The sequence below is a fragment of the Phascolarctos cinereus genome, unplaced genomic scaffold (assembly GCF_003287225.1).
Source record: "Phascolarctos cinereus isolate Bilbo 61053 unplaced genomic scaffold, phaCin_HiC Scaffold_4;HRSCAF=312, whole genome shotgun sequence".
Classification (NCBI taxonomy): Eukaryota; Metazoa; Chordata; class Mammalia; order Diprotodontia; family Phascolarctidae; genus Phascolarctos; species Phascolarctos cinereus.
In genome coordinates this window covers 156,690,542-156,709,273 of record NW_027555847.1, presented here as the reverse complement: position 1 = coordinate 156,709,273, position 18,732 = coordinate 156,690,542, and the positions used below count along the sequence as shown (strand labels likewise).

The 18,732-nt window shown below is 44.4% G+C and overlaps 1 protein-coding gene across 1 annotated transcript; it reads left to right on the top strand.

Annotated features, from left to right (window-relative positions):
• The first annotated feature begins 961 nt into the window (after positions 1-961).
• On the top strand, positions 962-18,435 carry LOC110194531 (uncharacterized). Its single transcript, XM_020966912.2, has 5 exons — positions 962-1,202; positions 6,305-6,763; positions 11,385-11,528; positions 15,903-15,993; positions 17,598-18,435. Exons 1-5 carry the CDS (start codon positions 1,148-1,150, stop codon positions 17,818-17,820), a joined length of 972 nt encoding a protein of 323 aa, XP_020822571.1. The 5' UTR covers positions 962-1,147; the 3' UTR covers positions 17,821-18,435.
• Positions 18,436-18,732: the final 297 nt, after the last annotated feature.

Here is an 18,732-nt window from a genome sequence, read left to right as displayed (position 1 = left end):
TTCCTTGTAATTTTTTTTCATTAGGTTATAGATTTAGAGCTAAAGGGGACCTATCTAGCTCAACCATTCATATTTTACAGATGAGGAAACTGAGGTCCAGAGGGTTTATTTGCCCAACATCACACACAGCATCAGAGGCAGGATTGGAACCCAGATTCTCTCACTCCAGGGACAGTGATCTTCTGAATATACTACACTGCTTCCTTTCTATCTGTCATCTCTAGTCCAAGACTATTTCTACTACATAATGATAATAAAAGCAAGGCATAGGGGCATTGAGGGTGAGAAGAGTGACTCTGGAGAAAGAGAAAGGCAGAGATAAGGAGGGGCAAGAGATTAGCTGTCTCCAGTCCCAGACACTGGGGGTTGCCACCTACTACAATCTGGTATTGGCAGGTCATACCCCTTCCTAAGCCTCAGTTTTCTCAGCATTCTAATAGGGCTTTGAATGAGGAAGAGGAGATATGCATCCTAATGACAGGAGCATTGTGAAGGAGGGGTCCGTTTGAAACATCTGAAATAAAATCATTAAAGAATTAAGAGACAGAATGCTAGAGCACCTTTCCTTTATCCTTTAATCTCTTTCTCTTCCCTCCTTCTTCCTCTATTCCTCCTTTTCTTTCTCCACCTCCTTTTCTCCTTCTCTTTATCCTTTCTGCTTTTCTCTTCCTCTCTTCTTCCTTCCTCCCTCCTTTTCTTTCTCTACCTCCTTTCCCCCTTCTCCTCTCTTTCCTTTTCTTCTTTTTCCCTTTTTCTCTTCTTCTTCCTCTTCCCCTCCTCTCTACTTTCTTTTCTTTCCCTTCTCACTCATCCTCCTTGGCTTCCTTATCCTGCTCATCTTCCTTCTTCTTCCTCTTCTTCCCTGTTCCCTCTGTTCTTTTCCTCTCTGGCTCTCACTGTTCTCTGACTCCTCCCCTATCCGGTCCCCCAGGCATCCTCCCTGCTCTAGCCCCCTCCTTAAACATTTCCCTCTCCTCCCTCTCCTGTCACAGTTTCTGAACTGGTTCAACCAGCTACAACCCCAGATCCCTGACTCTCAGGTTCCCTGGCCTCCCCTCCCACCTCAGGCCTTAACCAGAGTGGGAGGGGAGCACCTGGAGAGGGGGGCGTTTTCCCCCACCCGATCTCCCCGCCCCTCGTCAGTTCGATGGAGTGGCCTGTACCCCAGATGACCTGGGTGCGATTCCTCCTCTGGTTCTTAGGTGAGTTTGGTCTCTTCCCTTGGAATGGAGAGAACATGGGGATGGGGGATAAGAAGGGAATACTAGAGAAAGACCCCTAGGAGTCTCTGAGAACATGACAGTTCCCTTTACTGTTTGGGATGGGGGAGGGACTGGCACAGCTTGAGGGGAAGGAAAAAGAGGAGTGTCTGGTGTCTAAACTCTCAAGGTCATTGAAGAGGAGGATCTTTTGTGGTAGTAGGGTGATACCCACAGAAGTCTGAGGATGGGTATGGGGGAAAATCTGAAGGAACAACTTGGGAAGAATAGGGCAGGAAATGGAGGGAGGTCCTGACCTGAGAGGCCTATCATTCTGGGAGAAAACAACCAGAGCTTGTGTGTCCCTGGACCTTTGCCTGGCTTCCTGAGAAATGTGCCCAGACGGCTAGCCCTCACTTTCCTATTTTGCAGAATGGTCTGGGGATTCTATGGGCAGTTCAATGAGTACTCCTTCAGGCCAAGAAGCCTGGGCCCAGAATTCTTGGGCCCTATGGCCTTATGACTTGAGGGCAGTGCCCAGCTTAGCTTCCCCTTCCATCAGTGTGGTCTAATGAGCTGGGTACCGGCCTGGCCTCTGTTAGGCCTCTGAAGACTGATCAATTCTATGCCTACTTCACCACCTTCCCCCCAGCCCCTTTCCTGATATGGATCCAACTATTCCAGAGTCTTACCCCACAGGACCTAGGAGAAAAAAAATCTCCTAGTTTGAGGTCCTAGACCCAGATTTTGGCCCAGAGAACTCTCTTGTTTCTCAATCACCAACTGTCAGTATGGGCCAGGAGGAAGATCTCTAAATCAGGGGTGAGATGACCCAGTTTAAATTCAGGCTCTGCTACTTTTAACCTGTGGAAGTTGGGCACGTAATTTAATGTCCCTGGGCCTCAGTTTCTTCATCTGTGAAATGAAGCAGTCAGACTAGACGACCTACCTCTAAGGTCCCTTCCTGCTCTAATCTATGATTTAATGACTTACCCCATTCCCTCTTTCTTGTCTTTGCTAGTCACTGTCCTGCTCAGCTCCTGAGTTAATCATCTCTTTGATTTACTATTTAACAGATTCTTTATTCTATCAGGTCAGTGTGAGTGGGAGGGGCAGAGATTTCTTTTAGAAAAAAATTATTGATGTATTTTTTTCAGTCTTTTTCCACAATATATTTCCCTTTCCTCTACTCCTTCCCACTCCGATCAAATCCCTCCCTCATAACAAAGAAAACTGAGCTATATCAAGTGCTGACAGAAGTCACAGCACTAACCAGAAATCTCCACTGCCCACTGATTCAACCTTTGGCTGAAGCCATGAGCCAAGATTGTAGGGACATCATCAAATCCTGTCCATTCTCCCTCTACAAGGTCTCTTGCACCTATACTCTTTCCTGTCCAGCCACTCTTTTACCTGTCTCTCTACCCAAAATGGGTCAGTGCCAGCATTGGTCAGAGAACCCAGGTCTCTGCTTTTGGGGGGTAGGGAGCAAATGTATGCATGGGGATTGGGAGAGAGGGCATTCACAGAGGAAACCCCCAACCCAAGACCTGGGAAGGAAGAACAGAATGGAGATTCTGAATTGTAGCCTCTACCTGCCAACCTCAGCTTAAATAAATAGATGAAACATTTATTAAGTGCTTATTATATGCCAGGCACTATAGTGAGTGTTGGAGATACAAACAAAAAAAGGACAGTATTTACCCTTAAGGATCTTGCATTCCAATAAGCTAGAAAAAGTAATAATTGCTAGCATTTATGTAGTGCTTTAAAATTACAAAAGTGTTTTACTTATGTTGTCTCATTTGATTCTCCCAGACAACCCTTGGAGGTAGGTGCTATTATCGTGTCCATTTTTCAGATGAGGAAACTGAGGCAGACAGAGGTTAAGTGACTTGCCTAAGGTCACACAGTTAGTATGTGTTGAAGGGCAGGCAGAACTCAGGTCTTCTTCACTACAGGTCTACCAGTTTACCCATTGTGCCACCCAGTTGCCTAAGCCTCAACTAATCTCACATTGGAGATTCTACAAGTTTTTTTTTTCCATTAGACACTTCCAGAAACAGACTCTAGATTAATTATAACACACCCACAGGATACATGCAGCTACCCACATCCAAACATGCATATGTGTACACACATAGAGGTAGACAGTCATATGGACTCAGCACAGAGCACATACGCACCCATATACACACAAATACACACAATCCCATATACTATATGGCCACGAATATACTTGTTCATGTACACATCTGCTCTCTCCTCCACTTCACCCACTAGACTCGCATGCGCGCGCGCGCGCGCACACACACACACACACACACACACACACACACACACACACACACACAGTCCAAGGAGTCTGAAGGAAATGTTAAAACTGTCCCCCCAAGAAAACAGCTGCACAAACCATTCTGAACAAGATTTCCGCTTGGGGATCAGCAGGAGAGGGAAAATCCAATGGAAACTAAAGCTGCTCTCTTTCCTGCTATTGTCCAGACACTCGCTCCCCATCCCTGGCCCTCATATCGCATCCCCAGGCTCCTCTCTGTCCTCAGGGAACTGACCTATTTTTAACTATAGAGCTGGCAGGACCCTACGTGTCCCCTCTGATTTCAACCTCCTCCCCTCACTTAAACTGGAGAGCTCTGGGGTTTCCTTTTATGGTCTCTCTCCTGAAAAGTAAGGCTCACAAGCCCTGTGAGTGTGTGCATATCTCTGTCATGCCTTGCAATTGTGTGCTTGTGCCTATGGTATACATGCTGATCGATCGATCAACAAGCTTTTAATAAATACTTACCATATGAACCAGTGTAATCGAAAGGATTACTTATTGCGCAGGTTCAGTTGTGGTTCGGATCTCAAGATATAATGACACGTACTCAGGATAAACTTCACAGATAATCACATTTATTTACAATGATTAATAATGATTAAAAACCATACAAGCAATAAAGATAGGAATAACATTCAATGCAATAAGTAATAATCAACATTGAGGAAAGAGGGAATAAGAAAAGAAAGGATACACACTCACTGACCAGGCGAGCTCAAATACCCATAGAACTGGGGAGACTGGAGATGGCCCAATGGATCTGGTCAGGGAGGCCATGGACACAACGGAGACCGTGCACGCAAGTCGGTGTCCCTATCTCTGCATCAAAGGACTCCAAAATCTCCCTTTCAAATGACCCCTTTTATAATTATGTAAATCAGGGAAAGAGAATCTTAGCATTTTGTTTTGTGTATGTCTCCTTGGTGAGCCCTCATGTCCAGGCACTCACACATCTCTAACAAAAGTTGGGGCTTGATCAGAGCCCCAAATACCTGTTTGTTGTGTAAATCTCCAAGGAGTGATCAATTCCTTGGACAGTTACACACCTTTCTCAAGAAAAATGTTCCCTGAGATAAATTGCTTTCCCAGGTAACGTAGCTTGTTGGTTATTTACTGTTTCATCTCCATGGTCAGCTCCAGCCATGCATGGTAACTCCCATTTATCTTTATGTCAGGTCATGAGGCAGTTACACAGGGGACTGGGGACTATCTATCCTCCTCAGTTTCCCTTACAACCAGACACTATGGTACTAGGGATTCAAAGAAATGTGAAATCAGTCTCTTCCCTCAAGAAGCCTACATTCAAATGGAGGAGACAACAAGAAAATGAATAGGCACACCCATACAGAATAAATGAAAGATAACCTGGCCAGGAGAGGGAGATGGTCGGACCAGGAATGGCCCCATGGAGAAGGTGGCATTTGAGATGAATCTGAAAGAAAACCAGGGATTCTAATATGTGAAGGTGACAAACCAGGGATTCCAAGCATGGGCACAGCCAGTGCAGCACAGAGAGGAAATGGCGTATGGTGTGCAAGGAACAAAATATATGTATTTGTGTCTGAGTGTGTGTCTGAGCACAGGTGCTAACATAAAATATATCCAACCTCATGTGTGTGTGTGTGTGTGTGTGTGTGTGTATCTATGTGCAAAGAGCCCTGTATGTTTTTATTTGAAAAAGAGACCTCAGGAGGGGGAGACATTCTGGCCTTTGCCATCGGAATAGTACACAAGCAAGGGGGGAAACTAGAAACATTGGACAGTGGGTGTTGGAGGAGGACAGAGGAGAAAGAGATCAGTGTGGAGTGGAACAGGAAGAAAGGGCTTCCTTTCTGCAGCTGGCTCTTAAAGGACAGATAGGCTTTGGAAAGCTTGAGAAGAGCAGAGAGGCCATTATAGAGAAAGCCAAGGTATTGGAAGTAGGTATGATATCTATGTAGGAGACAGTGAGGGGACCAGAGGGATGTTAGGGAAGAGGGAGAGGTGAATTTGGACTAATGAGTGCCTCTGTGGGTATGTAGTGGATAATATGCCTGTGCCCCTCTATGTTTGAGAAGAAGGAGGAGGAGGAGGAAGAAGAGGGAGAGGAGGAGGAAGAAGAAGAAGTAGTTGGCATTTATACGATGCTTTAAAGTTTGCAAAACACTTTACAAATATTATTTTCTCATCATAATAATGCTGGCAGGTAGATACTTTTATTATCTCCCTTTGACAGGTGAGGAAACTCAGAAAGCCAGAAGTTAAGTGACTTGCCCAGAGTCACACGCTAATAAGTATGTAAGGACAGGATCTGAACTCAGGTTTTCCTAATTCCAGGTCCTACACTCTATTCATTGCACCACTAAGCTGTCTAGATCATAATGGATATCATTATCAACAACCACTCATGGAATCAAGAGCCCTGTGCTCTGGGTGTTGGGTCACACAAAGATGAACAAGATAGGGTCCCTTTCCTGAATATGCATGTGATCTAGACAAGGAAACTGGTATCAATGGTCAGGTGCTAAATGGATTTTTAAGGAGGTCCGAGAAGGAAAAATAAGTCATTATGGGCTGGATGGGGTGGTCAGGGAGGAAGTGGGACTTGAACTGGACCTTGAACTTTACAGGGACACACTGAGACCTCAGGTCATCAGTCCTCTAACCATCTACCTATCAGTCCATCTATCTGTTTATTCATGCCCCCATCCCCAGTCACATTTTAGGTCTCTCTTTCTTACCAAATAGTAATAGGTCTCCCATATTTTTTTCTCCTCTTGCTCTGCAGGTTCCTGGGCTGAGGCCTTTCTGATCCACAATCCTGGGCTGGATGCATGCCTGCAGGTGGACCCCCAGGGTGGGGAGCAGATCTCACTGGTCACTTGCCACCCTGATGCTGGACCCCAGCAATGGGGCTGGGACCCAGTCAACCGAGCCCTTTTCAGCCTGCATGTCCCTGGGTGCCTCGCCATAGGTGAGGCCCAGGAATTTGCTGTGGCCCAATTGAGCCACTGTGGGGGCCAACTCCACCAGACCTGGGGTTGCTCCCGTAAGGGTCACTTGAGCTTGCAGGGCCTTGGTCTCCACCTCCACGGAAAGCTGAATGCCCAGGAAATCTTTGTTCTTCGTCGGAAGGACAAGTTCAGTCGTTGGAAGACAGTGCCTGGAATGGCCAATGTCTGCTCTGGTACCCCTGGGCCAAGGGGCACAGACAAGAGTCCTGAGAAGGAGCCAATCAGACACAGAGGTGAGAGCTGTGGTAAGACCCACCTAATGGGCATGTTCTTGTGGAAGGGTGGTGAAGTGGAAAGCACATGCCTCCATCTGGGAGTTAAGAGATCTGGTTTGAGTCGAGTCAACAGGAATTTACTATGTGTCAGGCATGTTGCTAAGTGCTGGGAATACAAAGAAAGGCAAAAGACAGTCCCTGCTCTCAAGGACCGTCACAATCTAATGGAGGAGAGGACATATAAACAACCATGTACAAATGAGATTTCTGCAGGAGGCATAGGAGAGAAGCAACAGAAGAAAGACACTGAAATTAAGGGGGATTGAGAAAGGCTTCGTGTAGATGGGGGATTTTCTTTGGGATTTGAAGGAAGCCAGGACAGTCAAGCTATGAGGACAGAGAGAATTCTAGACATACTAACTAGTCTCAGTCCCTCATCATCCAAATGACCTTGAGCATATGGATTCATTGCTTGGAGCCTTAGCTACTTCATCTGTAAAATAAGAATAAAAATACTTACACGATGTACCTCACAGAGAGCATTCTATAGAAGTAAAAAATTATTAGATTATGGGGAATAGGTCTGGCTCTCTGCACAAGGGGACCAGGGCAGCTGATTATACTGTGTGATCTGAAGGCCACTAGGAAACCTTCCCTGCTCTCAAATAAACCTCCAACCAGCTGTTACTGTGCTTTGAAATTCTAAAGCTTCATTTCTCTGTGTCTTGGGGCATTTTGCTGTTTCAGAGTTCCTCATTTAAATGTGGTTATCTCTGAAATGAAGAACACTTTTTAAAAATTGATATGTTTTGCTTTTATGTCCCTTCCAACTCTCAAATTCTGTGATTCCTTTCCAAATGTATTCCCCCTCTCTTCTGTACCTGAAGTTATCCCTTGTAACAAAGGATAAGAAAAAAAAAACAGCTCAGCAAAAACGATTTCATCTATAATCTGAGACTGACGGAACATGCAACCTAGCTCCCCCATTCTCTTCTTTTCCAGGGCCAAACTTCTTGTCATGAAAATTACAATACCTAGTCTTAATTACTGAATGGGCTTTGCCTCAGTCAAACTAAGACCTGCTAAGAACCCTAACTTTAAAAGGCTAAGGTCTTCCACTGCATCTAGGGCCATCTCCAGTCATCCTGATAGGTATCTGGCCACTGGACCCAGATGGTTCTGGAAGAGAAAGTGACTCTGGTGACTTTGCACAGCCCTCCCTTAAATCCAATTAGCTTGCATGTCATGGCATCACCTCCCTGTCAAGAATGAAGGACAAATAACAACAAATCATGAAGTTTTTCTTTTCGTCATTAGATGGCAGAATGGATAGAGCACTAGACCTGCAGTCAGGAAGACCTGAGTTCAAATCCTGCCTTTGAAACTTACAAGCTATGTGACCCTAGGCAAGTCACATAACCTCTCTGAGCCTCAGTTTCTTCATCTATAAAATGGGGGTAATAATATCACCTAGCTCACAGACTAAATGATATAGGTTTAATAGATGGACTGTTCAATATAAGCCTGTAGATCGCATTTTGTGATTTGCATGTAGAATGCATATATAGCTAGATCTGGAATGTCCTATACCCCACTTCTACTTTGTGGAGAGTTGGAGGATAGCCATGAATGGGCAATCATTACTTCCCTCCCCTATTTTCAAGAGGGGTGTTGTGCTAGAATTACATCAAAATAAAAAATAAAATATCATCAGATATTTGCAGCATAGAGGGCATGCAAATGAATCCCTCTTTTTGAGGCGTTCAGCATAAAAGCCACTTTCCCAGGTCACTCTGGGATGTGGGAGGGAAATAGTCCTGCCCCAGACCTGGAGAATAACAGTTAGCTTAATTTCAGCCAGTTTAGCTTCCCTTCCACAAAACCCTTAGCATCCAAAAGGCAATCATGAATAGGGAATGATAATTAATCAAAGTAAGAAAGTAAAACAGTCATACAGATTGGTTTAGGTGATAGAATCCACAAGAGTCAGGAGGCTCTGTGGTCTGGGAGCAAACTGAAATCTCAGTTCTACCAGCCATAAAATGACCTCACTGAAGAAACTCGCTCTTAGCCATGTCTGGAGTAGGAGAGTGCAGGTAACCAAGGCCATATTGGGGTACCAGCTTCTCTCCACATACCTATGGCTTTGGGGGGGCCTCCCATTCACCATTAAAAGTCCATGCCTTCTCCTCTCTCCCACCTCATCTTTCTCTCCCTTTCTCCATTTTTCTTCTCCTATGCAAGAGTGGAGAACTGGAGATTTGCCCCAGGGCACTGACATGGTGGGAGGTGGTAGGCCTCATGAACCTCAGCCCAGTAGTAGGGAGGGAAACTCTAGGTCCCCAGTGGGTCAGTTCTGGGATAAGGAGCAGGTAGGGATAGAGTCTGGGGAAAGGTACAACTTCTCTGGAACATGTGGGGTCCTGGCAGCCTGGGGATGAGCAGTACAGAGGGTACAGCACACCCCACTCACCCCACTTCCTGCATGAAAAGAAAAAGTGCTTCAGTACATTCAGTCAATCAAAAAGTATTTGTTTACTATGTGCCAGACACAATGCTAAGTGTTGGGGATACAATGAAAGGCAAAAACACAGTACCTAGCCTCAAAGTGCTTCCATTATGATTCAGGAGACAACATGCAAATAATTAGGTCCGTACTACATAGACAAAATAGAAGGAAGGTGATCTCAGAGGGAAAGTGCTAGCATCTCATAGGACTGAGAAAGGTCTCCTGCAGACGGTTGCTTTTGAGCTTTGTCTTGAAGGAAACTAAGAGACAGAGGTCAGAGGAAAGAGCATTCCAGGAAGTGGCGGCAGCAAAATTCCCAGGCAACCTGGGAACAAAAAAAGCAGTGGTGCTGGCAAGCCATCTTTGGAACAGGATTTTCTCTTGGAGAGGGGACCCTTCAGAGACACCCTAGCCTTTTGGGGACAGGGGTCGGGCTAATTCTGGAAGGGAGAAATTCTTCTCTAGACATTGTAGCTGACCTCTGACGGTGCAAGAGTAGAATGGAATGGTGTTGTTCATCACTGCATTCCCATGGCCTAGCTCTTTTTTGACAGTTCAGATCTATGGCTTAATCAGTGTAGGGGACTTCTGGAGTAGAAACTCTCTTCACTGATGTGGAGAAGCAATTCATGGCAATTTGTAGCCTTAGCCAGATTATAGAAGGCCTTAAATGGCAGGTTAGTGAGCTTGCATTTTAGCCTATAGATAAGAGAGAGCCAATGAAGATTTTGGGGCAGGGAATTAACATGGTCATACCTATGCCTTAGGAAGAGGATTGTTAGCAGCGTTGTGAAGGATGGATTAGAAAGGAGAGACTGGAGACAGAAAGAATAGTTATCAGAAGCTTTTACAATAATCCAGTCAAAAAGCAGTAAGTAAGGATAAGTGAGGAGACAGAAGGGGACCTGTACAAGATGGAAGTAGGATTGAATGGACCTGGAATCTGACTGGATGGGAAGAGGAAGTCAGTGAAGACTAAGGATGAAGTGCATGCCAAGGGAGTAGTATCAGTAGTAGAATTATGGAAGCTGGGAGGAGGGGCAGTTTTCTTTTTTCATTTGGGAGAGTGAAGAGGTTAAGTTCAATCTTGGACATGTTGAATTTGAGGTCCTGGTGGGACACCCAAGAGGTTCAGCAGGCAGCTTCAGAATCAGGGCTGGAGCTCAGGTAAGACACTAGGAATGGATATATAGACATTTGCTCACCAGAGGTTGCTTGCTGTTTGTCCTTTGTTCTCGAAGAGGACCATGACATCAGGGAGGCGATACCACGACATGGAAGTGAATTGGATTTAAATGAAGGAAGGCTGTGCAAAGTCATCAGCCTCACTCTCTCCTCTGGGGCCCTCTGGGTCCAGTGGCCAGATATGGATCAGGACAATTGGAGATGGCCCAGAATGCAGCGGGGCCCCTTGGTCTTTTCAAGCTAACATCTTTAACAGGTCTCAGTTTGACTGAGGCAGCACCCTTTCAGTGATTAAGGCTTAATAAAAAACCGTAGACATTTGAAGTCTTAGTGGGACACTCAAGTTCAGTAGGCAGCTGCAGAATCAGGGCTGGAGGTCAGGTAAGAGAGCAGGAATGGATATGTAGATATTTGCGTAGAAGTGATCTTTGAATTCAGGGGAGCTGGGGAGATCTCCAAAATAAAAAGGATAGGAAAATGAGACTGAGGAGACTGGGGGTGGGAGAAGAACAGAGCCCCAAAGGAGACCTAAAACTCCCTGCAGCAGGTATTTTTGATTTTATTTTTGTTTTGTTTAGGCAATTGGGGTTAAGTGACTTGCCCAGAGTCACACAGCTAGTAAGTGTCAAGTATCTGAGACCAGATTTGAACTCAGGTCCTCCTGACTCTGAGGCTGGAGCTCTATCCACTGAGCCACTTAGCTGCCCCTGAGGAAATGTTTTTGAGCTGTGATTCTACCTGCCTGTATAAAGTATATATATATTATATAAAGTATGTATATGTATATATATGTACTTTATATATAGTGACTATATATATGTATGTATATATGTATGTATATGTATATATATGTACTTTATATATAGTGACTATATATATGTATGTATATATGTATGTATATGTATAGTGACAATCTCCACCACTTATACCTGTCCCCTTCCCCAGCTGAAACCACTGTTCCTCTGGAGCGAAATGAGGAGGACCTGTCTTTGTGGGACTCTGTACAAACAGCAAATGTCACTCCCACCAGCAACCTCACCCACACACCTTCCCCAACATGGGTGGAAGGAGCCCTGGTGGCAGAAACAGGTGAGTACTTCTGTTTCCATGCCCCATCTACAACCTGGATCATAAGAAGTTTGTGTGACTTTGGGACCTTTACGTGATACACTTACTGCTTTCTGAATCATTGCATCCTGGGTGTGTCTAACTGGGGGTGCATCCTAACCTTCCCTGGGACATGTAGTGTTCCTTCCTTTCCAGAGCATGAATTCAGGGTATGAGGGCTGGTACACAGTGACTAGAGAAGATAGTGCTGAGATCCCGAAATGGAAGACTCAGATTAAATTCCCATACAGACCAGTAAGTATCACAGAGATAAAAGCAAACAGAACCATTGTGCTGCCAGCCCCAAATGACAGAGGGTAGGCAAGCATCTACATAAGTCTGGGTATGTGATTTTCTGTACATGTGCATATGACATTTGCTAAATTTTTAAATGTTTTCTTTGTCAAGAGATTATTTCCTCCTGGCACTCAGGGTCTATAATTCAGGGAGCCACCACCAGGTAATAGGTGGTGACTTCTTAGGGTAAAGCAAATAAGAGTGTTCTCTTCATGCCCTGCTGTTTGGGGAGCTTCAAGGCTTACAATGGAGGATGAGGGAGGCAGCAAGCAGCTAGCAATTAAAAGATATAGCTGGGGCAGCTAGGTGGCGCAGTGGATAGAGCACTGGCCCTGGAGTCAGGAGGACCTTAACTAGCTGTGTGACCCTGGGCAAGTCACTTGCCTAGCCCCCCTCCCCCCAAAAAAGAAAAAAAGATGTAGCTGCTAGGGCCTCCTTAGACATTATCAGACTTATTTAGTAGTAAGGACCAGATGCTATCAAACATTCATTCTTACCTACTGTATGTCTGCACAGCACCCAACACTGTGAGACAACGCCCACACTCTCAGAGAGCTGGTGCCTCTTTCCCCTTAGCTCTTCTTTTGTGGGCCCTAACATTTCCTAGTTTAAAGGCTGGGTGTAGATTTATCCTTGGCTCAGGATTCTTGGCTCAGCCATAATCCAGTGGTCTCATTCCATCTGATACCTCACTGACTATGATTCATTGATTTACTTACAAAACTTGTTGTATAAAACATTAATCAGAATCAATGAGGAATGAATAAGGTAGGCAACCTTAATTCAACCAGCTTAAGCGTCTCCCTCCAGGCCATGATCCTGCCTGATAGTCAAGTCAAAAAGTCCAGAACCTCATTTCCCCTCCCATCTGCTCCCGTGCAGCTCCCCTTAGATAAAAATCTCCTAGAGCATCAGGGTCCAGTCTCTTGGGGTGACTCATGGACTCAGAGCACTTCTGATCTCTCTATTGAAACAGTGCAGGTTTTACAGACAGACTGTGTGGCACTGACCTATCATATGAGTGACCACTGCAAGTTCCCTGTCACTGTACCCAGCTGCTCCTTGCTAATCTGAAGCTTTGCTCAGCATCCACATTGCTGCCCTCCACCCCCACCCCAGCACAAATCCAGGAGGGAGGCATACGGCTGCCAGTTGTGCCCACATGGATGTGACCCAACAATCATAAATAAATCAACAAGCCCTGTACTACGTGCCAGGCATTGTAGTAGGCACTGGGGATACAAATACAAAGAATGAAATAATCTCTGCTCTCAAGGAGTTTATATTCTAACAGGAAGATAATTTAGCATCTACAGTGACAGGAGCAATTGCTATGGCTTAAGGAGACATTCTGTCTTTGTCTCTTTCACCTTCAAAACTCTCCACTGTGGTTCCTTTGTTACTCTTGCTCTAATCCTCCCTTTTGTGTCTTCTAGTCACCTTGTCTTCATGTCACCTTAATTTATCACTTGACAAGAGTGCATTGGGAAGCATAGCCATACTCACAATAAAACTATAATTGCCATCACTGTGTGGACTCTCCCCTCCACCCCCCTCTGCCCAAAACCCTTTTAAGTCCCACAAGCTTCCTAGTGTCCCTTAGAACACACCCTCCCCAGTAACATTTCTACCTCCCTTCTTGGCTCTGTCAAGGCTGTGTCTGATATACATTATTATTAGATTTCATTTATTTAAATTGTTTGGTCTGGAAAGTGTAATCCTGTGCAATGTAATGCCCTTCCTTCTTTCCTTCCTTCCTTCCTTCTTTCTTTCTTTCTCTTTCTTTTTCTTTCTCTCTCTCTCTTTCTTTCTTTCTCTCTCTCTCTCTCTTTCTCTTTCTTTTTCTTTCTTTTCCTTCCTTCCTCTTTCTTTCTCTTTCTTTCTTTCTTTCTTTCTTTCTTTCTTTCTTTCTTTCTTTCTTTCTTTCTTTCTTTCTTTCTTTCTTTCTTTCTTTCTTTCTTTCTTTCTATTTCATGAGTTCCACACACTCCTTGGATAGCCATGACGCCCAGCCATATCTTTGCGATCCTAAAAATTAGCTTTCTCATAAGTATGGATAAGCCCAGGCCACGTGTTAGCTCACACTTCCATCCTACTCCATTCAACAAACATTTATTAAGTACCTACACAGGGGTGGGGAATCTGCAGGCTTGAGCCCACATGTGGCCCTCTAGGCCCTCAAGTGTGGCCTTTTGACTGAATCCAAACTTCACAGAACAAATCTCATTAATAAAAGGATTTGTTCTGTAAAACTTGGACTCAGTCAAAGGGCCATACCTAAGGACCTAGAGGGCCACATGTAGCCTCGAGGCTGCAGGCTCCCCACTCCAGACCTACTATGTGCAAGGTATTATGATAGTTACTGAGGCTACAATTAAACAGTCCCTGCCCTTGAGGAATTTACATTCTCCCAGGGGAATACAATACATATAAAATAATAATAATAGCATTTATGTTTACAAAATGCTTTCAAATATTATCTCATTATATCCTCATAAGTACCCTGGAAGGTAGGTGTTATTATTTTTCCTATTTGACAGATGAGGAAGCTGAAGTGAACAGAGGTTAAGTGACTTGCCCAGAGTCACATAGCTAGTAAGTATCTAAGGCTGGATTTGAACTCAGGCCTTCCTGACTCCAGAACCAGTGCTCTATCCACTGCACCACCTAGCTGCCCCTACAGTTGTTTTTTCAGTCATGTCTGAGTCTTCATGACTCCATCTGGGGTTTTCTCAGTAAAGATACTGGAGTGGTTTGCTGTTTCTTTCTCTAGCTTATTTTACAGATGAAGAAACAGATGCAAACAGGGATAAATGACTTGCCCAGGGACACACAGCTAGTAAGTGTCTGAGACCAGGTTTAAACTCACAAAGATGATTCTGCTCTCTATCCACTGAAACACCTAGCTGCCCAGAATGAAAAGTGGTTCCCTGGAAAAAGTGCTAGTAGGTGTGGTGTGATTATGAGAATGTCCCTTTCAGCTTTCTGTACCTGTTTCCTTATCTGCAAAATGAAGGATTTGGACTAGATGACCTCTAAGGTCCCTTCTTGAAATCAGGAAGACCTGAATTCAGACACTAGCTGTGTGACCCTGGGCAAGTCACTTAACTTCTGTTTGCCTTAATCCACTGGAGAAGGAAATGGCAAAGCACTCCAGTACCTTTGCCAAAACCCCATGGACGGTATGGTCTGTGGGATCACTCGAACACGACTGAAAGACTACCCAACCAAAACAACAACAAGGTCCCTTCCAGATCTAAATCTCTGATCCTCGGAGTCTTTATGACTGCAGACTTCAGAGGACAAAACCTCTACTAGCAAAGAGGTGACGCTTCCTTTTATCAAGGTTTGTCCTAGGAGAGTAGATGGTGGTCCTGAAAGGAGGGGTCTGGCCCATGTGGGTGGATGAGAACTACATTCCAGGTTCAGCAAGGCAAACAATGATCCTCCATGCTTTTCTGTACTCTGATAGATGAAGACTGCTGTAGTCAATGGCTTGGTTTGCTCTTTCTTGGTGTGGGAGGAAGCTTCACTCTATGTGGTGTGAAGGGGTTATATGAAAGGATGCACTGATGTGTGGAGCACTGAGAAATCCCTCCTCCCAGTCCCCAAACTTCTTTCCAACTGATGTGTCCAGTTCCCAAGAATTCCACTATTAGAGCTTCATTCTGTTGGATTAAGGCATTATCTTTCCAGCAACTACAAATGCCCTGAAAGGACAGACACATTATTTATCATTACTGTGTGAACTTAAAACAAGTTTCTTATATCTCTTCCAATTTCATTGTGAGTGTTGAGAGCAAGGACTGATGGGATGAGGGAAATGATCCCATCAGAACTCAGAGGCAGTAAATTTTGGTGATGCTGGGATTGTAAGGCAGTGGAAGGGCAAGAGGAGGGCTCTGGATTACCACAAAGGGGAAGAAGGCATTTCAAGAGAAGATTAAAGGAGTCAAGGGAATATTTTGCCATCCTTGAACTTTTGCCATGGGTCACCCCTGGGACAGGAAGGTTTCATCCACTCTTCCCCAACATTTGTTAATAGACTTCCAATTTCAGGGGCAAACTGGAAGATAGCTATGATGGTCCTGAGCCCACTGGCTGTTGTCCTGGGAGTCACCATCCTCATCATCAATATCTGTTATAACAGGTAAGTGTTTTCAATGCAGCTTGCACCTTTCTTCACCCAACATACACATTCTTTGTGATCCTGGGCAAGTCATCTTATTCATCTGGGGCTTGCTTTCCTCATTAGTGAAATGATGGGATTCGGCTAGATAATCGATAAAATCCCTTCCAGCATTATGTTAGTCAGGCATTCCCTAGCAGAGAGCAGTACCCTGAAGGCATGGGGCACCAGACACCAGGCATTAAGGAGGGTGAGGCCTGGAAAGGGCACTGTTTCTGAGGAAGGGAGGAATGATCAGTGAGGAGGGTAGCATGGAGGAACTGGACGGCTCATAGCCATTTGGAGTAAGTGCACAAGTGCTCATGGCCATTGGGAGGGCAGGAAGTAGTTCCAAGCAGAGACAGCAGCTCCCATGGAAGTGATGAGCTCTTCTGCAATCGGCCTTTGAGGCTTTCCAAAGCAGTGGGGTTTCAGCTACCGCTGAAAGGACAGGGAGACATGGCTTGGGGCCCTCCCTCCCTCCAAGGTCTTCTTTTCTGGAGGCTGCTCCCAGCCGGCCCACCTCTCAGAAAAACCATGACCAAAAAAATTTTTACATAACACCTTATGGTTGACAAGACACATTACACAGAACCATCTAATTTTATGTATTCAACAACCCTTCTAGGTAGATGCTACAGGTATTTTCATCTCCATTTTATAGATAAAGAAACTGAGTCTTAGAAAGGTTAGGCAAATTTCTCAGGGAACTAAGTGGTACAAGATAGAGTGCTGTGCCTAGAACTAGGAAGATCTGAGTTCAGATACTGACTCATGGGGCAGCTAGGTGGTGCAGTGGATAGAGCAACAGCCCTGGAGTCAGGAGGACCTGAGTTCAAATCTGGCATCAGACATATAACAGTTACTAGCTGTGTAACTCTGGGCAAGTCACTTAACCCCAGTTGCCTCATCAAAAAAATAAAAAATAAAAATACTGACTCATTTACCAGTTAGGTGACCTTTGACAAGTCACTAAACCTCTCTCAGCCTCAGTTTCCTCATCCTTTAAAATGGGTATAAAATAGCCTCTACCTCCCAGGATTGTTGTGAGGATGAGATATTTGTAAAGTTATATATATACACACACACACACACACACACATATATATATATATATATATATATATATATGTATATCATTCTATATATTAAAGCACTATATAAGTGCTACCTATTATTACTACTGCGCAAAGCCACAAAGCCTGTACAGGCACAGAAGTTAGATTTTAACCCAGGCCTGAACAACCAATTTCACAACCCACTATACCACACAGTTTTCTCCAAACTAAATTCTTACGAATTTCTGTCACTCTAGGTCAGGATGAATGCATCACCCTAATGAGAAGCAATGGAAAGAGTGCTAGATTTTGAACCAGAGGCCCTGGATTCAAATCCTGGCTCTACCATATACTAGTTAGGTGACCTTGGGCAAGCCATCTAATTGCTCCGGGACTCAGTTTCGTTGTCTGTAAAATGAGAAAGAATGAGTAGAATTAGATGATAGCTTCTATGTATTAGCAGAGAGGGTTGAAGTCTCTGGCAGAGATGAATAACCAATTTCCTTTGTTCTCTTCCCTGACCTGCAGGAAGAAGAAAAAGAAGGCTCTGTCAGCCCTAGAGAACTATTCCCAGAATGGTCCAAGGGCCACATTACTACCTAGGGGGGAGCTATCCCTAGGCCAGGGAGGCCCAGGAGCTCCCAATTTACCTGTCTCCCTTTCCTCATCCCTACAGCATGGGGAGATACTCATTGAGTGGAAAGATGGCAGCATTACCCCGCTCTTTGCCAGCCCTGGTAATCTGAATTAGACCAATCTGCATCTTTTAAGGGCCTGCTCTGTGCCCAGTCCTGATCCTGCCATGAGGGACAGAGAAGGCACAGGCCCTTGAGCTTATCAGATCTGTGCTTTCACCTCAGACCTATGTCCTCCTCCTGGGAGACAGAGAAATCACAGACTCTAGAATTTATTAGCCCTGGTCTTCATCTTAGACCTGTGTTCACCCTCTGGAAATTTCTTTGTATATATTTTTTGTAATTAATTTTTTTATGTACATATAATTTTTTCCAAAAGAATATAAGCTCTTTGGAGGCAGAGACTCTTTCATTTGTTAAAATATTCTTATTTTTATTGAAACCTTGTTTGTACTTTATTTCCAAATATATTTCTCCCCGTTTTCCTGCCTAGAAAGCCATTCCTTATAAGATTTTAAGGAGGGAGAAAAAAAAAAAGCAGTTCAGCAAAACTAGCCAACACATCTATTATAACTACGAGTAGATACAATATTCTACATTACAATCCTTCTACCTCAGGGCAAGCCTTGTTTCAATTGTTTTTTAATCTTCATGTCCTCAGCTTTTAAAATGATACCTGCCATATCAGCTGTTTAGCTTAATAAATTGTAGTTGAAATGGATTATAATTCAGCTGACCTCCCACAAGACTCATTCATGACACGCTTTACAATCAATCAGTGCAGGACACATGTAGCACGGTAGTGGAGAGAACACTAAGCTTGGAGTCAGCAAGTCCTGGGTTCAAGTCCCACATCAGACACTTATTAGCTGTGACCCTGAAAGAGGTTTTCTCATGGACTCCATAGCTTCTAAGGTCCCTTCTATATCTTAAGTATCTGATTAAAATACTAAACTATCCTTTGTTTATGAAGCTGATCCCAGGGCCTTAGGAAGGGAGAAGTCACGTCTGAGAATTCTATGGGTAAC